This window comes from Martes martes (genome assembly GCF_963455335.1).
Source record: "Martes martes genome assembly, chromosome: 3".
NCBI classification, from domain to species: Eukaryota; Metazoa; Chordata; class Mammalia; order Carnivora; family Mustelidae; genus Martes; species Martes martes.
This window is the reverse complement of record NC_137890.1, coordinates 81,694,684-81,717,596: the sequence shown is the minus strand read 5'-3', so window position 1 is coordinate 81,717,596 and position 22,913 is coordinate 81,694,684. Positions and strand designations below refer to the sequence as shown.

The following is a 22,913-nucleotide window of genomic DNA, read 5'->3' as shown; positions in this document are numbered from 1 at the left end:
GGGATCATGACCTGAGCCGAAGGCAAAGGCTTTAACCCACTGAGCCACCCAGGCGCCCCGAAAAATTGTTTTAATTTAAAAAATTGTTTTAAATAAACTTTAAGTAGGAATAAAATCCAAGAACCATTTTACAAAATTAATCACATTTCATAATGCAAAATTCAAACAGTAGATGTTTATGTAATAAAGGCAGAAGTCTCCCTTTACCCACCTTCCCAGAGATAACCATAGTTTAACTTTGATTGTAAAGAGTTCTTAACAGTGCTAAAAGGCCGATGGAAACCTGCTTAAGTTCTTGAGCCAGGAAGAAATGCAGTGAGCACTGGGCTTACACATGGTTCTGTGGTGTGCTGGAAGCCTCAACAGGTAGGAGGCAGAGCCCTGAGGTAAGAAAAATGACCAGCATCTCAGGGCTGACCAAGATAGCAATGAGAAACTGGCCATAGCTTGGTACATTTGAACAGCACCTGGAACCCCTCCTGTGGGAATACTCTGAAATACATTTTGCTTTTCATTTCATGCTCTTTATTTACTTATTATCTTTTAATTGGTATATTTTTTCCAGCTTTATTAAGATATGATTAACAAATAAGAATTATATATATTTAGGTTGTACAGGTGATTTTTTAAAGATGTATACTGTGATGATTTAATGTACGTGTACATTCTGAAATGATTCCCACGAACAAGATAATTAACACATCCATCACTACAGAGTTAATCTTTTTTTTTTCCTTGTGGTAAGAACATAAGATCTACTCTTGGCAAACAGTATTATCTTATTTATCTTAAAATTGAAAGTTTGTATACCCTTTAGCCAACATCTCCCCATTTTCCCCAATCCCCAGTCCCTAGAAACCACCATTCTGCACTCTGGTTCTGTGAGTTGGACTTTGCTAGATTTCACATATATATGAGGTCATGCAGTAGTTGCGTTTCTGTGCCTGGCTTTTTTCACTTAGCATGTCCTTAAGTAGTACCTGTGTCTGCTAGAATTACGAGGCTATAATAAAAGATACCTTTCTTCTAGTAAATCATTGTAATGTCTTTTTCTTTTTAGTGGGCTGCTTTTACCCAAAGTAGTTGAAGATCGTGGCACAAAGAGAACAGATATTGGAAATCTTGGGAGTGGAATATATTTCAGTGATTCAATCAGGTTAGTGTATTATATATACTTATATATTATACTATATATTATATCCTTAATCCTGTTACTTCTATCACGAAGGGTTTACTACAAGTGGTTTCCTCCATCTTTCCTTTGTGAGGGATTTCTCACACAAGAAACAGATCATTGAAAGCAACTGGTTTTCTCAGTATATAGGAACATTTCTTTTGTGGTAGAGATTTGGGAAAATTGTATTTTAAATTATCTTAGTGATTTTACTATCCTGAGAGTCTTTATATTTTTTTTACCCACTTAATCCTTACAACAACCCTCTCACGTCAGTTCTGTTGTTATCACTATCACAAAGAGTATTGAGTGACACTGAGGATATCTTGACTAAGATCAGACAGCATTTTGTCTTTCTCCAGGATGAGTGATCTTAATTTCTACAGCACAGGACCTCTTCTCAAATAACTTCTCTATTGTGAATAAACTCTGTAGGCCTAGCATAATATTTCATATTTAATATTCTTATTAATATTTAAATCTGTTTTCATAATAGCCACAAGGTATTTAACACCTTGGTATGCCTGGGTGGCTCAGTCAGTTGGGCGTTTGCCTTTGGCTCAGGTCTTGTTCCCTGGGTCTTGTGATCAAGTCCTGTGTTAGGCTCCTTGCTCAGTGGGGAGTCTGCTTCTCCCTCTGCCTGCTTCTCCCCCTGCTTGTGCTGTCACTTGTGCTGTCTCTCTCTCTTTCTCTCTCTAACAAGGGAATAGGTAAAATCTTCAAGGAAAAAAGATATTGAACAGAGGCACCAGGCTAAGTGCTTCAGGTGCATTGTCTATAAACCTCACAAGTGGTATTGTGACATCATTTTATGAAAAGAGAACAGACTGGGCACCTGGGTGGCTCAGTGGGTTAAAGCCTTTGCCTTCGGCTCAGGTCATGATCCCAGGGTCCTGGGATCGAGCCCCGCATCGGGCTCTCTGCTCAGCAGGGAGCTTGCTTCCCTTTCTCTCTCTCTGCCTGCCTCTCTGCCTATCTGTGATCTCTGTCCATCAAATAAATAAATAAAAATCTTTTTAAAAAAAAGGGAACAGACTGATGGAAGTTAAGTAACTTGCATAAGGTCACAGAGCTAGCTAGTTATAGGGTGGAGCCTGGGTTCAGGCCCAGGACAAAAGATAATTGTCCAGAATATTTAAAGAATTCCTACAAATCAATAAGAAAAAGATAAGAGTTCTAAGCAAATGGACAAAAGACATGAATAGGAACCTAAGAGAAAACATGTATAGACAATGACATTTGAAAAGATTGGTAATCAACAACATGCAAATTAAACTATAGTATAACATTTTACACCTGTCATAAAAAAAAAAAAAGTTCAACATCTCTAGATGTTGGTAAGTCTCTAGAACAGTCTGAATTCTCAGATGGTGTTGGTAGTAGTATTAAACTGATAAGCCCTCTTGAGAAAATTTTGGTATCACCTGCTATAGTTGAAGAGCGTAGTTGATAGTATGACTCAGGAATCCTATGGATTAGCTGGCCTATGAACCAGGAAGCAGTGGTTCTCAATCCTGGCTACACACTGGATCACCTGGAGGAGACTGTTTTAAATTGAAGGACTTTTTTTTTTAGTTTTTATTCCAATTCCAGTTAGTAGAGTATAATGTTAGTTTCAGGTATACAATACAGTGACTCAACACTTCAGTGCAGCATGGGGTGCTCATCATAAGTGATCCCCATCACCTCTTTCCACCATTTCCCCCACCACCTCCCCAGCTGGAGATGGTTTTAAATATTACTGGTGCTAAATATATATATATATATATATATATATATATATATATATATATATATTACTGGTGCTGATTTCACCCCAGATCAGTTAAATCAGGATCTCCAGGGGTGAGTTTTGGGTATCAATAGATTTTTAAGCTCCCTGGATGATGATTATATGCAGCCTGGGTTGAGAATCACTACCCTAGTAAGTAGACACAGACCAGGAGGCATGCACAGGAATGGCCAAGAAAACTGTAGTAATAGAACCCTGGAAATGATGCAGATGTCCATTGACAGTGGAATGGATTGAAAAATTTTGGTGTAGTCCTACATGGAGTGCTATATGGCAGTTTCAACCCGTGCGCTACAGCTACACATGCCTAATAGATGAGCCTTAGGAACATGATGTGGAACAAAAAATTGCTATGTGATTCTATATGTATGCAAAGTTCAAACGCAAGCAAAACTAAGCATGTTATTCAGGGACACATACCTATGCATCAATACTATAAAAGAAAAAAAATAATATACACCAAAAAACCAAGATACCAATTATATTACCTCTGGGTGGCAAGGAAAGTGATGCCACGGGGCAACACAGAAGTCTTGATGATGTTCTGTTTCTTAAACTAGGCAGTAGCCATGTGGTTGTTTGTCTTATCGTTATTCTTGAAACTTCACACTTATAGTATAAATGCCCTTTCCTGTGTACAAAATATTTCAAAGTAAACTTTTTTAGATATCAAGATTTTTAAAAAATAAATTGGCATTCCATTGAATTTAACCAAGCTGAAGTCCTTGGTGACTCTGGACAGAGTGGTTTCAGTGGAGAAGCCAAACTGTGGCAGGTGAGTGGTGATGGGCAAGCAACCAGGCAGAGGCAGCCATTGTGAAAGGCAGGAAATGGAGAGGGGGAAACTGGGACAAAGCTAAGGGTCACAGGTTTGGTGGCCACAGGGAAGGAAGTTTATAGGAAGAATGGGGGAAACCGGTTATTTTTTTTAAAGAGGGCAAGTCTTGGGGCAGCTGGCTGGCTCAGTTAGTGGAGCATGCGGCCCTTGATCTCAGAGTTGTAAGTTCAAGCCTCGTGTTGGGTATAGGGATTACTTAAAAATGAAGTATTTTTTTTTTTAAATAAAAGATAAAAGAGGGCAAGTCTTAGAGGGGATAGAACAAACACTCTTACATTTGGCTCTTGATATTTGGAAAAATAGAGGTCTATCCCCAAAATGTTGTTCCCATAGATGTCCTAGCCTATGCTCCTTAATTGCAAAAGTTGCTTTTTTAAAGCTGCTGAGTCCTGAAGAAGTCAAAACAAAATCTCTCACTTAGATGTCATTTGAAATTTTTGTTTCTCCTTTTGGATTCAGAAGCCTGTGAGAATACAGTGCCCACTTTTCCCTTTGAGCAGTTCTTATTTACCTGGTATATCATGTTCTCTCTGAGCTTCAGTGCAGAGAAGTAATCTACTTCTTCTTAATTAAAAAGGTGGGGGATTTTCTTTCTCTTTCATCACTTTGGTGTTTACCATACCAAAATGTTTGTATTTTAGTAATTAATAAAGATTTGGGGAAACAGTAGAATTCATCCCTCTCTGGAAGCAAGTACTTTGAGCACTGCCTAGCACAACAGAAGGGAAACATATGTATTTTTCACATTAAAGTTTTAAACAAATAAGTAAACAATAAAGTTCTAAATTGAATCTTCAGCGATATTTCAGTAGCAGTAAAATTTGGAACATTCTGCCAGTACAGTTATTTAGACAGTATTTCACATATAGAGATGGATAAAAGGTAATAAAATATTGTTGCTATGACCATAAATTACAAACACATTACTTCCTTTCCCAATGCAGCACGAGTACTAAGTACTCCCACTCAGGAGAGACAGATGGCACAAGGCTCTTGGTTGTCTGTGATGTAGCCCTTGGGAAGTGCATGGACTTGAACAAAAAAGACTTCTCCTTGTCGGAAGCACCACCAGGTTATGACAGTGTCCATGGGGTGCGAGCAACAACCACTGTCACCACAGACTTTGAGGTATTTATTTCAGGAAACAGGCAGAGAGGCTCCTGAATATGCTTAAGTTGAAGTAATTGTTGCATATCTGTGACTCTCTGAATTCAGTATTTTCTAAATTAGCAAACCTGCAATTCTGCTTTTATGAGAACATTTGCCAATAAAGGTTTTTCCCCCCACCTATTCATTTCTGTTGGCTCTAGGATGATGAATTTGTTGTATATAAAACCAATCAGATTAAAATGAAATATATTATTAAATTTTGTATATTTGGAGATGAAATAAAGGACTTTCATCCTTGTAACACCACTGAATTAGAGGAATACAGACCTGAGTTTTCAAAATTTTCAAATGTTGAAGGTAAGACAGTTTTCTTGAATGCTATTTTATGTGATATTTATAGAACTCAAACTTTTTATTTTTAGAGGAATTTATGTTCATGATCAGGAACTGTATCTATGATTTCATATATAAATATTCCATTCCCTTCTTTATTTTTTAAAAATAAAAACCAGGATACTTGAGAGAGGTTCAATGATCTCAAAAATCACATATTACTTTGTTAACATGCCTAAGTTGAGCTCATGCACCTCTGGACAGCCGATGCTAAAACCTACTGAAGCAATTTAAGATGTCAAAGCACAAAAAGTGTAATGGGGATTGGTGAAGTGGACAGAGGACCCAGCTTTAGAATCAGGAAGCCCGGCTTCAAGTATCAACTCGCCACTTACTAGGCTGTGCAATATGAAACAAACTGCATAAGCTTTTTGGGCCTCAGTTACTCTGTGTTGCAAATGAGATCAGTATCTGCTTTAAGCAAAGATACTCCCAAAACTGTAATATGCAGCTTATATGTTAGTAGTAGAAATATATGAGAGGATGATAGCTTCTCAGAAAATTGTAAGCCCAAACTATTTTAATATTTATTAATAGCCTTGTAAAAACACATAAACATTTTTAACTGTGATCAAATTATTTTTTGTCAGAAATGTATGACTTTCATGTATAAGAAAATGACTCCTTTTTTTCCTCTGGGAGCATTAAATGAAATGTCTGGCTAGAGAGTATATATTTACATATCTAATTACATGTGTATTTTTGTACCACCTGGTATAGAAGGGGAACATTTTTTTCATATGCTGTATTAGAAGTTTGATTTAGTGTTCGTTGGACTGAAAGTCTAAGGGATCTCATATTGGTCTGACATGCTTTTGTGGCACAATAAATAATAGTGACTGACCAACCAAAATCACAGGCTAGGGAATGGAGATATCTAGATTCTTGAATAAACTACACTTATAAATTCTTAAAGACTTTTGTGAACTTGTACATATGCTTAAATGTATGTCTTTCAAGTAATTGTGTGACTCTAAAGTTTCAAGATGAGTCCTCAGAGTCACTAGATTAAAAAGGCAGAGTGTTTATTATGAAGGCCACCCCCATTTTTCTCACATGTGTTCACTTACTTTATAGCATTGGCTATTGAAAATCATAAAATGCTGCTTGCCCATTTTTCCTAAAATATAATGTATGAAGGAAAGGAGAAGGAATAACAATTAAGATAACAAAAACAGTGCAGGGATGGTTTTAAAAGCTAACATTATAATTTTTTAATGTGTAGATTATCAGTTAGCAGACACCACACCTTCCAGCAACATCAAGTCCGGTCTGCAGGATGTCTCTGGCAATTCAGTTCCCCTTGAGGATGTTCACATCAAGGGGAAAATAATAGACTTTGTAGCCCAGGTATGTTCTTTGTGGTTTTACGATATTTTGAACAGATACATGACAATCTGATTATAGTTGCCTGAATTAAACAAAATATGCATTTCTTTTTTTTTTTAAGATTTTATTTATTTATTTGACAGAGAGAGAGAGATCACAAGCAGGCAGACAGAGAGAGAGGGGGAAGCAGGCTCCCCGCCGAGCAGAGAGCCTGATGCAGGGCTCAATCCCAGGACCCTGAGATCATGACCTGAGCCCAAGGCAGAGGCTTAACCCACTAAGCCACCCAGGCACCCCCAAAATATGCATTTCTAAAATTTGTTTATTCGTTGAGCACCTCCTACATACCAGGGACTGTTCTAGGCTCTAGGCATATAGCAATGAACAAAAGAAAACCTGCCTTGTGGAGCATACATTTTATTGAGGGACTAGGCAAAAAACATGATAACTAAATGAAATGCATCATATGTTAGATGGTGATAAATCCTAAAGAAGAAAATCTAAGCAGGCAGGAAAGGAGCTTCACAGAAGGGGAGGGGTTTGAACTTATAAATAGGGACGGCCAAAAAGGCCTCACTAAGAAGGTGACATCTGTGTACAGATACGTAGGAAATAGTGGAGACTAAACCATGTAGACATCTAGGTGTCACTTATTCCAGATGGAGAAAACAGCTTGTGCAAAGGCCTGTGGAGCAAGCCTGATATGGTCAGGGACATCAAGAAGGCCACTGTGGCTACAGCAGAATAGAAGGGAGAGGCATGGCAGGATATTAGATCAAAGAGATGGTTTGGGGGTCAACTCACATCAGGACACAGGATGTACTGTCCTGTATTCTGAGTGAAATGGAAGCCTCTAGAAGATGTTTGGCAGAGAAATGGTATGATCTCATCTGTTTTAACAGGATCACACCAGCCACCATGTCAAGAACAGTCTGAAGAGGATCAGTTAGGAGACATCTTAGCTCAAGTTGTCTGGAAAACAGACTCTAGGTGGAAATTTGTTTTTAGGAAGCTTGTTGGGAACTGCTCTCAGGAACAACACCTGTAAGAACAAGGGAGTAAGGACATGGCAAAAGGAGAGATTGAACTATGACACATCTAACATATGATGCATATGAGTCCTGAGATGATCTCAGAAGGAGCTCTGAAGCTGGGCTGGCCCTTCAGAGATGTTCTTACTTGAGGCCAGGGCACAAGGCTTTGTGTCTATAGAGGGACCAGTCACTGGATGTGGCTGCCTCGGGTGGGGGGAGGTCATAACCTTGAGTGGGTGGTCCATCTTTTTCTAAGGACAGTCTGGGGAAAGACTCAGCAGATGACACTCTCAACAGCCTTGGTCCTGAAAAGGACATCTGGGAGCATGGTATAGCACCAAATGTAGGTGACTGTTGAAGTAATTCTGTCAAGGATGATGGTGACTTGGACCAAAATGTTAGCAGTGGGAGTGGAAAGAAATGATTGGGTCTGGCAAAGGATTGAAGGTAAAATCAATAAGATTTGCTGATGGAGGGGCACCTGGGTGGCTCAGTGGATTAAGCCTCTGCCTTCGGCTCAGGTCGTGATCTCAGGGTCTGGGATCGAGCCCCGCATCGGGCTCTCTGCTCAGCGGGGAGCCTGCTTCTCCCTCTCTCTGCCTGCCTCTCTGTCTACTTGTGACCTCTCTCTGCCAAATAAATAAATAAAATCTTAAAAAAAAAAAAGATTTGCTGATGGATATGGAACATAAGAGAAAGTCAGGAATCAAGGATGACACCAAGGTTTTTGGCCTGAGCTTCTAGAACAGTCAATCAAGTTTGCACATCCTGGAATGGGGAAGTGGTAGGAGGGCTAGGTTGGGGAGGACTATCAGGAGGTCATCTTTGGCCCTATCATGTGAGATGCTGATGTCCAGAAGCAAAAGCCAAGTGGGCAATTAGGCATTTCAGTCTAGAGTCCAGGGAAGAGTTAACTCCTTGTGGGAGTCATAAATGAGGGAGTTGCCAGCACTTAGATATTATTTAAAGTTGTGTAAGACAACTTTAATTGTGAAACACCAAGAGAATCTTGCAGAGAGAGAAGACAAGGCCAACATGTAATGGTCAGGCAAAGGAGGCTGGGTCAGCGAAGGAGATGGAGAGGGAACAGCCAGTGAGACACACATGGGAAGCCAGGGTCTCTGGAAGGAATAACTCTGTTGAAGACAGCTGATGGATCAAGTAGAATAAAATAAGAGACCTGACCATTGGATTTGGCAATGAGGAGATCACTGGTGACTTGATGGTTACCACTTTGATGGAATGGTGGGGTTAAAGGTTTAATTAGAGTGAGTTCAAGAGAAAATGGGAGGAAAGAGGAGAGAAAATGAGACAGTAGCTGAAGAGAAGTGGGATCAGATTGTTTTCTTTTTTCTTTTAAGACAAAAGAAATCATAGCATGTGTGTGAGCCCGTGCAAGAGGGAAAAACTGATGATTCAGTAGAGGGAGTGTGAGATGTGGGTGTGTTCATACCATGAAGCAGTAACTAATTCTGACACTGTCTACCTGGAGATAGTGTCTGATCCTAGAGGTCAGGGGTTTTGTCTGCTCTCCTTCCCTGCTACCACTTCAGAAGCCAGTGGCAGGGGCTCTGGCCGACTGGCTGTATATCAGAGGTTCCAAAGACCCCTTCCTCATCTTAGACTGATTTGCTGGAGTGGCTCAAAGAACTCAGGGAAGCATTTTATTTACGACATTAATAGTTATTACAGAAGAATACACCTGAGGAAAAGCTACCTGAAGAAACGTGTAGGGCAAAGTGTGTGGAAAGGGGCACAGAGCTTCCCTGCCTGGTTCAGGCATGCCACTCACCCTGAATCTCCATTGTGTTCACCAGCCTGGAGCTCTCTGAAGCCTGTCTTTTTGGGTTAATACAGGCATGGTTGATTATTAAATCATTGGCCGTCAGTGATTGAACTCAATCTCCAGCCTCTCTCCCCTCCTCTGAGGTCTGAGGGTGGGGCTGACAGTTCCAACCTTTAATCCCCTTGGCAACCAGTCCCCATCCCTAGGTACTTGTCAAAAGTCACCTCTTTGACATAAACTCAGGTATGGTTGAAAGGGGTCCGTTACGAACACCAAGAAATCTACATTGTTCTTATCACTTAGGAAATTCTGAGGGTTTGGGGAGCTCTGTGCCAGAAACAGGTGCAAAGACCAAAATAAATATTTATTATAAATCACGGTATCACAGAGGGGACTTGCTGGGGATGCACTGCTCTTTGAGGGGGAGATGGGGAGAGCCAATGCTCAAGTGCAGTGCTTGGCCTCAGCCAGAAGCATGCAGCTGGTGCAGCTGTGGTCACAGAACAGAAAGTAGAGTTCATGGGCACACATGCAGGCAGGCTGCCAGTGTACTGTGAAGGCTCTCTGTTTTCTTTTCTTTTTTTTTCTTTAAAGATTTTATTTATTTATTTGACAGACAGAGACCACAAGTAGTCAGAGAGGCAGGCAGAGAGAGAGAGAGGAGGAAGCAGGCTCCCCGCAGAGCAGAGAGCCCGATGCGGGGCTCGATCCAGAGATCGTGACCTGAGCCGAAGGCAGAGGCTTTAACCCACTGCGCCACCCAGGCGCCCCGGCTCTCTGTTTTCTAAGATTTGACCTAATCTTTCGTTCCTAAACACTGAGGACTGCACTGACCAACTATAAAGACCTCTTAGAAAAATAAGAACATCTGAGTCCAGTATTGTGATATTCTGAAATCAGATAATCTGAAATCAGATTAATTGTAGTGGTCAGCTTGAACTGGGGAAATGGGGTATCCTGGGTGGGACAGGGCATGCTACCCATGATATCTGATCAGTATGCATATGGCTCACTCTGTTTGCACTTCTGGGCCCACTCTGATCCATACCCACATCCCTGAATAGCTCAGGGAGACAACATAGACTTTGGGAAGACCCTGATGTGGACTCATAGTAAATGTTCAACCCATGTTAATCTCTTTGGAGCCACCTAGGAACCATGACCATAGTTGTTACCACTTCCTATGAATCAGAACCTGGATTGAGTTTTTCACATGCTATATTTAATTCTCCTAAAACCCTATGAGGTGAATGCTGTGATTATGCCCATTATTTAGATGAGGAAGCTGATGTGTGGAGACATTGAACAACACGATAAAGCACAGATTTGAACCCTGATATTCTGATTCTCAAGTCCAGCCTCTTTAACTACTATGCAGTAGTGCAACCTGGGATGCATTGTATAAGGCAGAGAATTTAGAGTTTGGAGGCTTAGCTTTGAATCCTTGCTCATTTTTTTCTAGCTTTGCGACCTTGGAAAAATCATTTAACTTCTTCGTGCCTCAGTTTCCTTAAATGTAAAATGGAAACAATAATATCTGCCGGTTAGCATGTGGCTATTAAATACAGTGAATGTAAATGTTGTAGGGTGTTTTTTCACAGATATAGATAAAAAACTAATGAGTGTGTTACAAAGAGAGGCATATATCCTCTGTACATTACTTTGGATTGGACAACTTGCACCATTTGATATTTTAAACCTGATGAAACTTTTTCTATTGGTAACTTTTCTGAAAAATTAACTCATGATTTAGCAGTGAATTTTTCACTAATTTGTGATTAGACAGCTGGCTTGGAGATTGTCATTGAGAATCTAAACAGAGGCTCAGCAGCAAGGACTTGTATGTTCATAGCTCACATACTAGACTCTTCTTGGAATGAGTTTAGTGTTTTTAGTTTAAGAATTAAACTAAAATAGTGGTTTCATCTGAGGGTGGAAAATAAAGACATCCAAAATTAGTACAGTATATTAGCTTCTCTTCTAAGTTCTAGTAAAAATACTTCTATCATCATTACCTAAAATGTCTTGCTTTCTCAGTGCCCATTCATACCATGTGATATACAGAGGGAGTGAAGCTGACATAGACCTGACCCCTGGGAACTCCTGTGCAAAGACAGACCTGCTAACTAGATGCAGGCAGGACATCCACAGAGCAGAATGAAAACATGAACCCAAACCAAAGGACAATTAGACAGTGACCCTATCTGGCAGTTACGGGTCAAGCATAGGTGCCCTTAAGGGGTTTGGTAAAATTGAATATCCAAGAGAGAAATGAAGAGTTCTGTGGACGGGGAACATGCGTGATATCTTCCTGGTCAGCAATCTGCATGGCTCTCTGCCTGTTGCTCTCTGACCTTTTATGATGGCTCAGATCACCCAGACACCCAAGAAACTCTAAGATCCTACAGAATCAATTCAGGGCCATGGCCAGCCTCCAGTTTCAGGGTGAGCCTGGTGAGCGGGTGGCTGCACCAGCCAATGGGGCCTTTGTTTGCAGAACTTTGAGAGATTCGATCCCCTGAAAGGTGCTGACCTGCTGATTTGAAGACAGTCAAGTTATGCCCCTTAAAATTTTTTCCTCTGGTGCAACACATACACTAAGGGCAGCGCAGCTTACTGTAAATCCAGTTGTAGACAGCATTATGGAATAAGTTTGTTTCCTTTATGCTTTTGTTTTTCATTTCAGTCTCTTCCCAGAGATTATTGATGACAAATGGCTAATTTTTTTTCCTTATTATTGCCACATGTTTAAAATATTAGTGTTTATTATGTGCCTTGCTTTTTTTTTTTAATTTTCAATTGTTTAAAGACTGGTCTTTTCTTATGCAAGGGAGTGATGTGATAAACACAGTCCATTAGTAAAATGAATCTGAAAAGAACAGAGACAGCAGGTAGGAGTGGAAAAGAGTTGATTCAGGAGCTGACTAGACAGGAAGAGGTGAGGATAGATGGAAAGAGCTTTGGAGGGCTACATACAGAGAGGTAAAGGAGGGCAATGCCGAGACCTGAAAACAGAACGGGTATAAGAACTATTCTGGGGGGCTCCTGGAGGGCTCAGTGGGTTAAGCCGCTGCCTTCAGCTCAGGTCATGATCTCAGGGTCCTGGGATGGAGTCCTACATCAGGCTCTCTGCTTGGTGGGGAGCCTGCTTCCCCTTCTTTTGCTCTGCCTGCTTGTGATTTCTCTCTCTGTCAAATAAATAAATAAAATCTTAAAAAAAAAAAAAAAGAACTATTCTGAGGGTGCCTGGGTGGCTCAGTGGGTTAAAGCCTCTGCCTTCGGCTTGGGTCATGATCCCAGGGTTCTGGGATCAAGCCCCACATTGGGCTCTCTGCTCCACAGGGAGCCTGCTTCCTCCTCTCTCTCTCTCTCTGCCTGCCTCTCTGCCTATTTGTGGTCTCTGTCTGTCAAATAAATAAATAAAATGTTTAAAAAAAAAAGAAAAAACTATTCTGGAATAATGTTTGGGTCACATGACACCAAGGAGGGATCAAGACCACACATAGAGAGGCTATCTTGTTGTCATCTTAACGAAAGCTGCATTGCTTCTGTTAAGCAAATGTTTGTAATATTGTAATACTAGTGACTTTTATTCCAGCCAAGGGTGTGTGAATTACGTGAAACTGTAGCTGGTACACTTTATAATGTGACATGGACTCTACATTCCAGTCAAAGAATGCTCTAAGTCCTAAGGGTTGGGAATTTGAGAGACATGATAAAAATTTAAGGAATTTAAAGAAAATATGCATAATAGTTTTCATTAATAGTTGTTCCTACGAATGTTGCTCCATATGGTTTCATCAAGTATATGGTGTTTTTTTTTCTTCTTCAGATCATTGTTTTTCAGACATATACCAATCAAAGTTCTGTGCCTATTGAGGCAAGATATATTTTTCCTTTGGATGAGAAGGCAGCTGTATGTGGCTTTGAAGCATTCATCAATGGGAAGCACATAGTAGGAGAGGTAAGGGGAGAAAATGCACTGTGACGGCTCTTTGGTTTAAGGTCGGTTTCCCATTTACCCAAATCTTCCTCACCTGAGTTCCCATAGCTATAAGGTTGAATAGCAGCCTTATCATAAAACAGAAATATTCTTCGAAGAACCAAGCATTTATACAGTTGGGTTCCATTTAAACATCCCTCCCTGATTAACTAGTTTCTGTCCCTGCCTGTCTAGTGTTCATCAGTCAATGCCTTGTAAATTCTTTGCCTAGCACTTTGAAACAGAGCAATTTCAATATCAAAAGTTTAAGAGAGGCACCATGGGAAATTGGTGAAGACTTTCTATAATTTTGCAAAAAACTGATTCTTTGCATCCTGTTGTAACAGTCAAATTGATGTGATGACTACTGTTGTTAACTTTTTAAGAAAAGTTGTACCAAAAGAAATAACAAGTGATACATTCTTTGTTTATTCTAAGGATTAGCCTACAGTTGCAATAATAACACATTTTGTTAAATGTAAGGTAAACTTAACTTACTATTTTTGTTCAACATAAAGTCCCAATCAAACTTTTTTTTTCCACTATTGACTCTGAAATATGGTCCCAACAAATTAAAGAGATTTCTCTTAAGTTGTCCTTTTCTGTTTCAAATTCTTACTAGATGAGTACATTTTAATGTACTTTATATAAGTTTCCATTCACCTTAGGCTCTTAGTTTTCTGGGTTTTACCTAGGTTTTAATAAGCATTGCTGCAGTTTTTCTTGTTAAAGTCTGAAATCATTATTCATACCAAGACTGGTATAAAAATAATCTTTTCTAGGTTAAAGAGAAGGAAGCCGCCCACCGTGAATACCGAGAAGCCATCACTCAGGGCCATGGCGCGTACTTGATGGATCAGGATGCACCCGTACGGTTTGATTTATCCCTTAGTCTAACACACTTATCAGAAGGGAGAAAGAGTTGGAATACGACTTGAAAAATGAAGTCCATAGTAGAAACTGGGATAATTTCTGCTATTTTAGGCCTAGAGTTTAACTTGCTGTTAGCAAGCAGAGGTCTGCCTGGTCAGAACCATTCGACTTAGCTAAAGGTAGGAGGAAGTGGTGTTGGTATTGCCAAACAAATAAGAAGACCTACTTCTGACCTTGGGAACTGAGTTTCCCAGAAGTGACAACAAAAAGAAAACATTTGGGGGTACATAATCTTCATCTTCTGATAAGAGAGTGTAATATACAGTCGACCCTTGAGCAACACAGTTTTGAACTGCATAGATCCACTTATAGGGGATTTTTTTTTTGTTAAATATACAATACAGCACTGTAAATGTATTTTGTCTTTCTTATGATTTTCTTTTCTCCTGTTTACTTCATTGTAAGATTTTAGTATATAACATCTAACATACAAAGTATGTGGTATTTGACTGTTTATGTTATCAGTAAGGCATCCAGTCAATAGTAGGCTATTAATAGTTAAATTTTTAGGGAGTCAAAAGTTAAAGTGGATTTTTGGCTGCACAGGCATCAGCAACCTCATTCAAGGGTCCACTACATATACATTTGTCCTAGGACTAAGCTTATCTAGCAATTTATCCAGTTTTCACCAAGTCATATCCCAGGAAGAGTTTTCTACAGGGTCCTGAGGTAGGTCCAGATTCTTTTCTTTCTGATTAATTGCTTTCATAGGGATAAAATATGGAAAATCTGAAAGAAGGGACAGCTATCATGTCCACTAGATTTCTTTTCTTAAATATAAGATGCTTTAAATATGCCTTTGGCAGATACTAGATTGTGTGCTGTTTGTAATCATTGTCTCCAGCATAGACATTTAGTTGTTTTTGAGGACAGATCAACGTGCCTCAGATACTACCTCTGAGGATGCCACATTGCCATAGCATTGTGAAAATTTAATGTTGGGGGGGTAGTTATTAAGATTAATACAGAGTTAAAGGACAAATGATTGCTTTTTACATATAAGATAACCTTTTGCAAAATGGAAGTAAGCAAAGAAGAGGTCCTTGTTAAACAGTTAATAATGCTACTCCTGGCCAAAGTGTATATTTAAAAGCCTGGGGTTTATTTCATAGGCTGACACTTAACAGTGTGAGATTATTGTCATAAAAGAATTGGTTGGCATATTTCCTCCTTGATGATATTTCCCTAAGAAAAAGATCCACAGGAAAACAGTCTTCACAAAGGATATTACCTGTGGATAAAGTCTGGTCAGAACCGTTGCTAACCAGCACCGTTAGGTACCCCAGAATGTATTTTGCCATCCAGCAACTATAATGTCCTCACTCTAAAATATATTATATTAATAATGTAATTATATAATGTATTATAGATATTATATATTGTTACATATGTGTTGTATATTTAATATATAAATATATATTCTCTACTTGCTAGACTTCTAATAGTTGGGAACATTTTATATATATGCACACACACATACTCATATATATACATATAAAATAATATTCTATACTTGGGAACATTATATGTTTGTGCATATAAAACATAATGTATATTACTGTTATAATTTGTAATATATATAATGTATATATGTTATATATATCATATATATGATGTTCCCAACTATCAGAAGACTAGCAAAGTGGCTTTAGACATCCAAGGGACTGAGGTGAAAATGATTTGTGTTTGAAAATTATGTAGGGACACCTAACATTTCAAACCTCATTATATCAGAAAGGAGGACAAAGTGTCTTGCACCAAATGGTGCTTCCCACGCTCTTCACCTACATGAGTCCCCCCCATATGCGCCAAGATGCTAGCCCCCTGGGAGTCCATAGGGAAATCCCCACAGCTCCTGTGCCTCACCTCTCCTCAGAGGGGCTTGTTAACCCTTTGGAATTGAGTTCTCTTGGCTGCCTTGCAACTCAGCTTTCTGGCAGGTCAAGCAAGTTACAGTTTTGTGAATTATCCAGCTTGTAACAGAAGTGACATCCTGCATCTATGTCCTACACAGAAATGGAACTGCAAATCCTCACTATTATGTGGCAGTGTCTCAAATAAGACCCAGGCTATTATGCATTTCTTTTAAGGACAAGCACTGTGAACTGTTCAATAATTACCTCTTCATTGTTTATCCCTTCACTGGAATCCATTTCTTTATTGGATCTTCTTGCAAATGGATATCCTTGATGTCAAAAGTAATCATTTACTCCTGAAATCTAAATTAATCATTAGTATTATATCTTCCCAAACATACTAAGTTTCATGGCATTGCAGCCAACTGGATGGGAAGATATGGGTGGGGTGTTAAGAGTTTCTCTGTGTAGGTATCAGAAAAAATAGATCTAGCCTCTCTCTTTTTCTGCCCTAGCCAGTCATGAGCTTATCCCTATATGTAGTGATTATAATGCCCCTTTAAAAGAAAGTGAAATACTTTTTCTAAAAGATAAAATGATGGGGGCACCTGGGTGGCTCAGTGGGTTGAAGCCTCTGCCTTTGGCTCAGGTCATGATCCCAGGGTCCTGGGATCGAGCCCCACATCGGGCTCTCTGCTCAGTGGGGAGCCTGCTTCCCCCTCTCTCTCTGCCTGCCTCTCTGCCTACTCGTGATCTCTGTCTGTCAAATAAATAAATAAAATCTTTAAAAAAAAAAAAAAGATAAAATGATGCACGAACTGCAGGCTAAAGGAATAAAGTGAGGACCAACTTAGTGAAACTGTTCTAACACTACAGCCACTGGTAGAATTGCTGCTAGATGCTGTGGAGGTCAGAGAGGCTACAGCTTCTTCAAGAAGGGGCTATGTGGAGACTGTCTGTGCAGCAGAGCCCTGCATGCAGGGCCTCTGGTGTAGAGGACAGAGGTGACACTCCCCAGTCAGGGCAAGGTCCTGCTCCCAAAGGGCCTCCTCTCCTTCTACCCCCCTGTAGACGTCATGCCATCCCCACCCCTGCGGACCCGCTCCGGGATTCTCCTTTAGCACTGCCCCATGCCCATTCGTCTTGTAGGGTCTATGCTCATTTTCTGAGGAAGAGTCTGGTAGATTATAATTTAAGTGGCTCATGTAATAGGAGGGATTAACTAGCCTAGAATGGACGTACTTTTGAGGAGAAAGATGAGTCATGTGTTTCTATTTCAGGATGTTTTTACTGTTAGTGTTGGAAATCTACCCCCTAAGGCTAAGGTCCTTATCAAAGTTACCTACATCACGGAACTCAGCATCCAAGGCAACACGGCTATCTTCTTCATGCCTGCTGCTGTGGCACCCTGGCAACAGGACAAAGTTTTGAACGAAAACATTCAGGTTCGTGTGCTTAGAAAGTTTTAAAGAAGTTTTTTTGGTGATTTATTGATAGGGAATTTAAAAACATCTAAAATAAGCTAATCTTTCCAGGGGTACCTGGGTCGCTCAGTTGGTTAAGCATCTTACTCTTGATTTGGGCCCAGGTCCATGATCTCAGGGTTGTGAGATCAAGCCCTGAGTTGGGCTCCATGCTGGGTGTGGAGCCTGCTTAAGATTCTCTCTTTCCCTCATTCCCTCCTCCCATGCTTCTCTCTCTCTCTCCCCTTCTCTAAAAATAATAATAATAATAATAATACATGAAAAAAAATCTAATCTTTCTGGCATGAAGTCAATTTAATGCCATTTATGCATTTAGATATATGCGATGTTTGTAAAATGAATAGAGACACAGTTATGCTCAATAGGTGTAATATTTTTATTCTGTTCAGTCACTTAAAAAATGTTTGTGTCTGTACTACATGTTAATTATGAGGAATTTAGATAAGCATAAAGAATGCAAATAAACCAAAGAGGAAAATTTCAACAATCCTTAATTCCATTGCCAGAGATTGTAGAACAAGCTACTGGGTAACAGTTTGTTTCTACTTTGTGTGTATTTATATAAATTATGTGTGTGTATGTGTGTGTGTGTGTATGCATATAAAGGTATGATGTGTGTGTGTGTGTGTGTGTGTTGTGTGTACACACATATAGACATATGTATGGTTGAAAATCTCTGTTAAATTGGTGATAAATTGTCCCCGATACCAGTTGCATTTTAGAAGTTACTGTCATTCCATGAGCAAATGTTCTGTGTCTCAGTACTGGGAAGTGAGACCGGTTGTCTTGTTGCTACTATAGATTGTAGTCTTGGTAACATTACATTCAGCTTAGAGTTCTCATTGTGAAACTTAGTAGATACTTAGTTATACATATATATTTTTCTTTTAATAGGATACAGTAGAGAAGATTTATATAGAGAAAATAGGAACAAAACAAAGGTTAGTACCAAAAATATAAAACCTCTTCAGACATTCAATGGATATTAGTTTTATGGTTTCAAATATTACTTAAAATTCTATGAAATGACAACAAGTTTTGTTTAATATTTAAGATCATAGACTTTTTCTTCTTTTTTGGTAGCTTCTCTTTGAGTATGTCCATTGAGATGCCATATGTGATTGAATCCATTTCTAGTGATACACATAAACTGAGACAAAAGGTTAGTAAATCTTTCTTTTATTTTTTTAGGAGCTTTTATTTTAGCATTAGTTTTATTTTATAAAGGCAATTCATTAAAGTGGTTTAAAATTTTTAAAAAATAATGATAATAACAGGGGTGCCTGGCTCGTTCAGTCAGTGGAGCACACAACTCTTGACCTTGGGGTTCTCAGTTCAAGCCCCACGTTGGGTGTAGAGATTACTTAAAAAATAAAATCTTAAAAAGAAGAAGAAAATAATGCTAACAACGGCTTCTCACAAGAAGAAGCAGCCTGGTTCTGCCCTGCATCTTCCAGACCAGCCTCCAGAGACACTGAACCACTTTAAATATTTTACCTCCTTTCTGGTGCCCTCCGAAGTTGTAAATGCTCTTTTTTTTTTTTTTTTTTTAAGTGCTTGCTCTTGATTCATCTGATTCAAAAGTATTTTTTGATTTCCTGTTGTGGTACATGAAAATTTCCTTCTCTTATCTCTCCACTAACCTCACTCACACATAGATTGAAACTCTTCGGAATACTATTGGTCACTGTTGAATGCTCCTAATAATTCAGATAATGTTTTTCCCCTGAGACCTTCCTCCCTTCTGTCTCTCCACTCCCAATGCAGCTTGGTTACCACAGGACATCTGTTGTCCCAGGGCCTTTCTTTATGATTCTCCTTTGTAGGGCTTTTCCTCTTTATCCTCTTTCTTGTTTTTTTCCCCTCCATTTGGCAGAGCACAGCCTCTGTTAATTTCCTCAGCTTGTGGGCAGCAATGTCTGCAGCTAGCCTTAATCCATGTATGAATGCTGATCATTTGCTGAGATGTTTAATCCTGGGTTGAAAATCATCTTCCTCAGAATATTGAAAACATTATCTTATAGCTTCCAGTGTTACTTTTGAGAAGTTAAATGCTATTCTTATCCCCCATTCTTTGTATGTAGTGTGTTTTGTTTTGTTTTAAATTTTACAAGTTTCAGATCTTCTCTTTATCCCTGGTATTCTGAAATTTCATAAGAATGTGATAGTCATTCATTGTATGTAATGCATAGCCTTTAGTGCTAGGAAATTTTGTTACATTTTTTACAATAAATTGTTCCTCTTTCCTTCATCTTTTGCATTGCCTTTAAGTTAGTCGTCCCCTGGATTGAGCCTCTTGTTTTCTTTCTTTTTCTCTCCTTTGACCTTTGTATTGTTTCCTTGTTCTACTTTCTGGCTGATATTCTCAATTTTAAATTCCATTCTACTGAAATTTGTGTTTAAAAAGTTCTCATTTTTAATTTGTAAGAACTCTTTTCTGTTCTATAAGTACTCCTTTTTTATAGCATCTTTTGTGTTTCATGGGTACATTATCTTCTCTTTCTTGTTTCTCTGAAAGCATAATATATATATTTTTCTCTTCCCTGGGTTGTATTTTTTTTTTAAGTTCCTTTTTTCGGTTTCCATATTTTGGGTTAGAGGCTTTTCCTCAAATGCCTGGGTGACCTCTCTGTGTTCAACTGTCACTGAGACACAAGAAAGCTATTTAGGTGCTCTGAGGTGGGTGGAGCTAGCGGACCAAAGACCCTGCACTAGGGGCCCTGGCAACTGGCTGGCTGTTGGGTGGTGAGTCCCGTGGTGGTGGTTTAGCCCTTCTGTGGTTATTCAGAACACCTCTAGCTTATTCATAAAGTATGACTAGGTAGAGTGACTGAGGGGCCCACACATTAGGTTGCCAACTTTTACTTCATTCCCCAGTTTGCTGCCCTATATTTCTATGCTTTTTTATGCCTAAAATTCCCCAATATGGATGCTGTTTGCTTGAATTTTTCTAAGAAATGAATCTTCAGTTTTCTTTAATGAGAGAACAGAGTACTAGCTATTGGTGCTAGCTGCTTGGTTACTTTGGACAGGGAGGGGGCCTTTATTAAGAACTTAGTGCATAGTCTACTTGCTATTTACCACTGTTTTCTGCAGTACCACCAGGGTATGAGCCTTACCAGGTTGCTGTAGTCCCCCACCAGACCCAGGTAGTAACTACCTCCACTCTAGCTGAGTCACTTACCATACCTCTATCAACTTTCCATTTTTTAAAAAAATTTGTGACATCTCTCAACTGCTATTGTCTTTGTTCCTATCCTCAATATCTTTATGGGTTTAAACCCTTTAATTGGTTCCTTTTTATGGTAGAGAATTTTAGGATTTTGCTAGGAATGGAGGTAAACATATATATTTAGTCTATCCTGAACAAGAAACCCTCTGCATCAGATAGCTTCTGCTGTGTAACAATCTCAAAACCTTATGGTTTAAAATAATAACATTTGTTATTTCTCACAGTTTTGTGAATTGTCTGGGCAGTTCTAATGGGCTGCACTGGCTTGCCTGGGACAGGATAGTCTAGAATGGGTTTATTCTAATACCTGGCGGTTGGCCTGGTGTCAGTTGGGGTGATGACCATGTCTCTCTTTATCCAGCAGTTTAGCTCAGGTTCATTCATATAGTTAGTAGAAGAGTTCTCAGTAGCAACAGAGAAAGGCAAGCCCCATTGCACCAATGTTTTACAAGCCTCTTGCATCACATGAAAGAAAGTCACATTGTCCAACTTTGGATTCAAGGGCAGAGAAATAGATGTTACCTTCCGATAGGAAGAGATGCAAGGTCACATTACAAAGGAACAAGCACACAGGAATGGAAAGACTTTATGGCCATTTTACAATATATCCCATTGCCTTTATTGTTTTGAAGCTCATCATCCACATTTTCTTTTCTTTTCTTTTTTTTTTAAGATTTTATTTATTGACAGACAGAGATCACAAGTAGGCAGAGAGGCAGGCAGAGAGAGAGGGGGAAAGCAGGCTCCCCGCTGAGCGGAGAGACCGATGCGGGGCTCGATCCCAGGACTCTGGGATCATGACCTGAGCTGAAGGCAGAGGCTTTAACCCACTGAGCCACCCAGGCACCCCATCATCCACATTTTCAAAAGTTATTTTATATTTATGAAAATGTAATTTAAAAATAAGGCATAATTATAAGATTTCTGTTGAATTTTCTATTTTTACTATTCTGAGTTCTAGTGTACTACTATATGCTATAATGCTATATCGATATAGTTCTACCTAAATACATAGATCTGTAATCTTTGGATTCAGGATTTGGATTGTCTCAGACTTCTCAGTTCGACTGTGTACATCAACCTTAGAATTTCAGGAGGGTAACTGTTATGATAATGGTCAGGACTTCTAAAAATTTCATAATTTTGGAATTTATTACTACCTTGTTGATTCTTGATGGAGTTAGATAAATTATGCAAGGGTTTACCACTTGACAGGTAACTGCAAATTGATCATATGTTATTATTCAAATATTTACTTTGTTGTCATTGTTGTTTCGTAGCGCACAGACTACAAAGCTGTAATTAGCACCATGGAAGGTAGCTCCTTAGACATTGATGGATTCTCTCTTCACGTTGGTTTGTCTGATGCATATCTCCCAAGAATGTGGGTTGAAAAACATCCAGAAAAAGAAAGCGAGGTATAGTACTTCTTACTTAAAAATGGGAGACACTATTGAAAAAATATTTCAGAATAGATTATTTAAATTTGGAAATTACTGATAGTCCTGAAAAACCAGCATTACAAAATGCTCTCACCACCCCAAGATTTTACAACTGAAAATACTTGTTGATAGGTCCCCCAATAATGGGTCCGTGATCAAAGGAGCGAGACTGATACAAAGTGAAGGTCAAGCAAAGCTTTATTTCGTGCCAAGCATCGAGAATCAAACCGACTGGTCGGGGCTATCTCTTACAAAGAGGTGACCCCTCCTGGCCTCACAGACTAACTTTTATAGAGCAAAGGCCATGTGGTTGAGCCTGGCCACACACAGGTGGCCAGTGAGATTGCAACACACAGAAAACTGCACAGTTATGCTAGGTCACACACGGGTGGCCAATTGAATTTCAATTTACCCTAGTAGATATTTGAACTAGCCTATCACCTTGGTCAGAATTGGCACCCAAAAGGTGGGGCCCACTCTCCTTGGTAGCTAGGGAGACAGTATGCACACCCCACTGATTGGATGTCT

General features: G+C 39.4%; 1 protein-coding gene across 1 annotated transcript in view; it reads left to right on the top strand.

Moving 5' to 3' along the window:
• PARP4 (poly(ADP-ribose) polymerase family member 4) overlaps window positions 1-22,913 on the top strand; it is a 134,610-nt gene that overhangs the window by 43,605 nt on the left and 68,092 nt on the right. Inside the window, 10 exon segments of the mRNA XM_080798293.1 lie at window positions 1,061-1,156; window positions 4,749-4,932; window positions 5,115-5,271; window positions 6,533-6,657; window positions 13,289-13,420; window positions 14,221-14,307; window positions 17,508-17,672; window positions 18,606-18,652; window positions 18,795-18,873; window positions 22,224-22,361. Coding sequence (XP_080654419.1) covers window positions 1,061-1,156; window positions 4,749-4,932; window positions 5,115-5,271; window positions 6,533-6,657; window positions 13,289-13,420; window positions 14,221-14,307; window positions 17,508-17,672; window positions 18,606-18,652; window positions 18,795-18,873; window positions 22,224-22,361 — 1,210 coding nt within the window.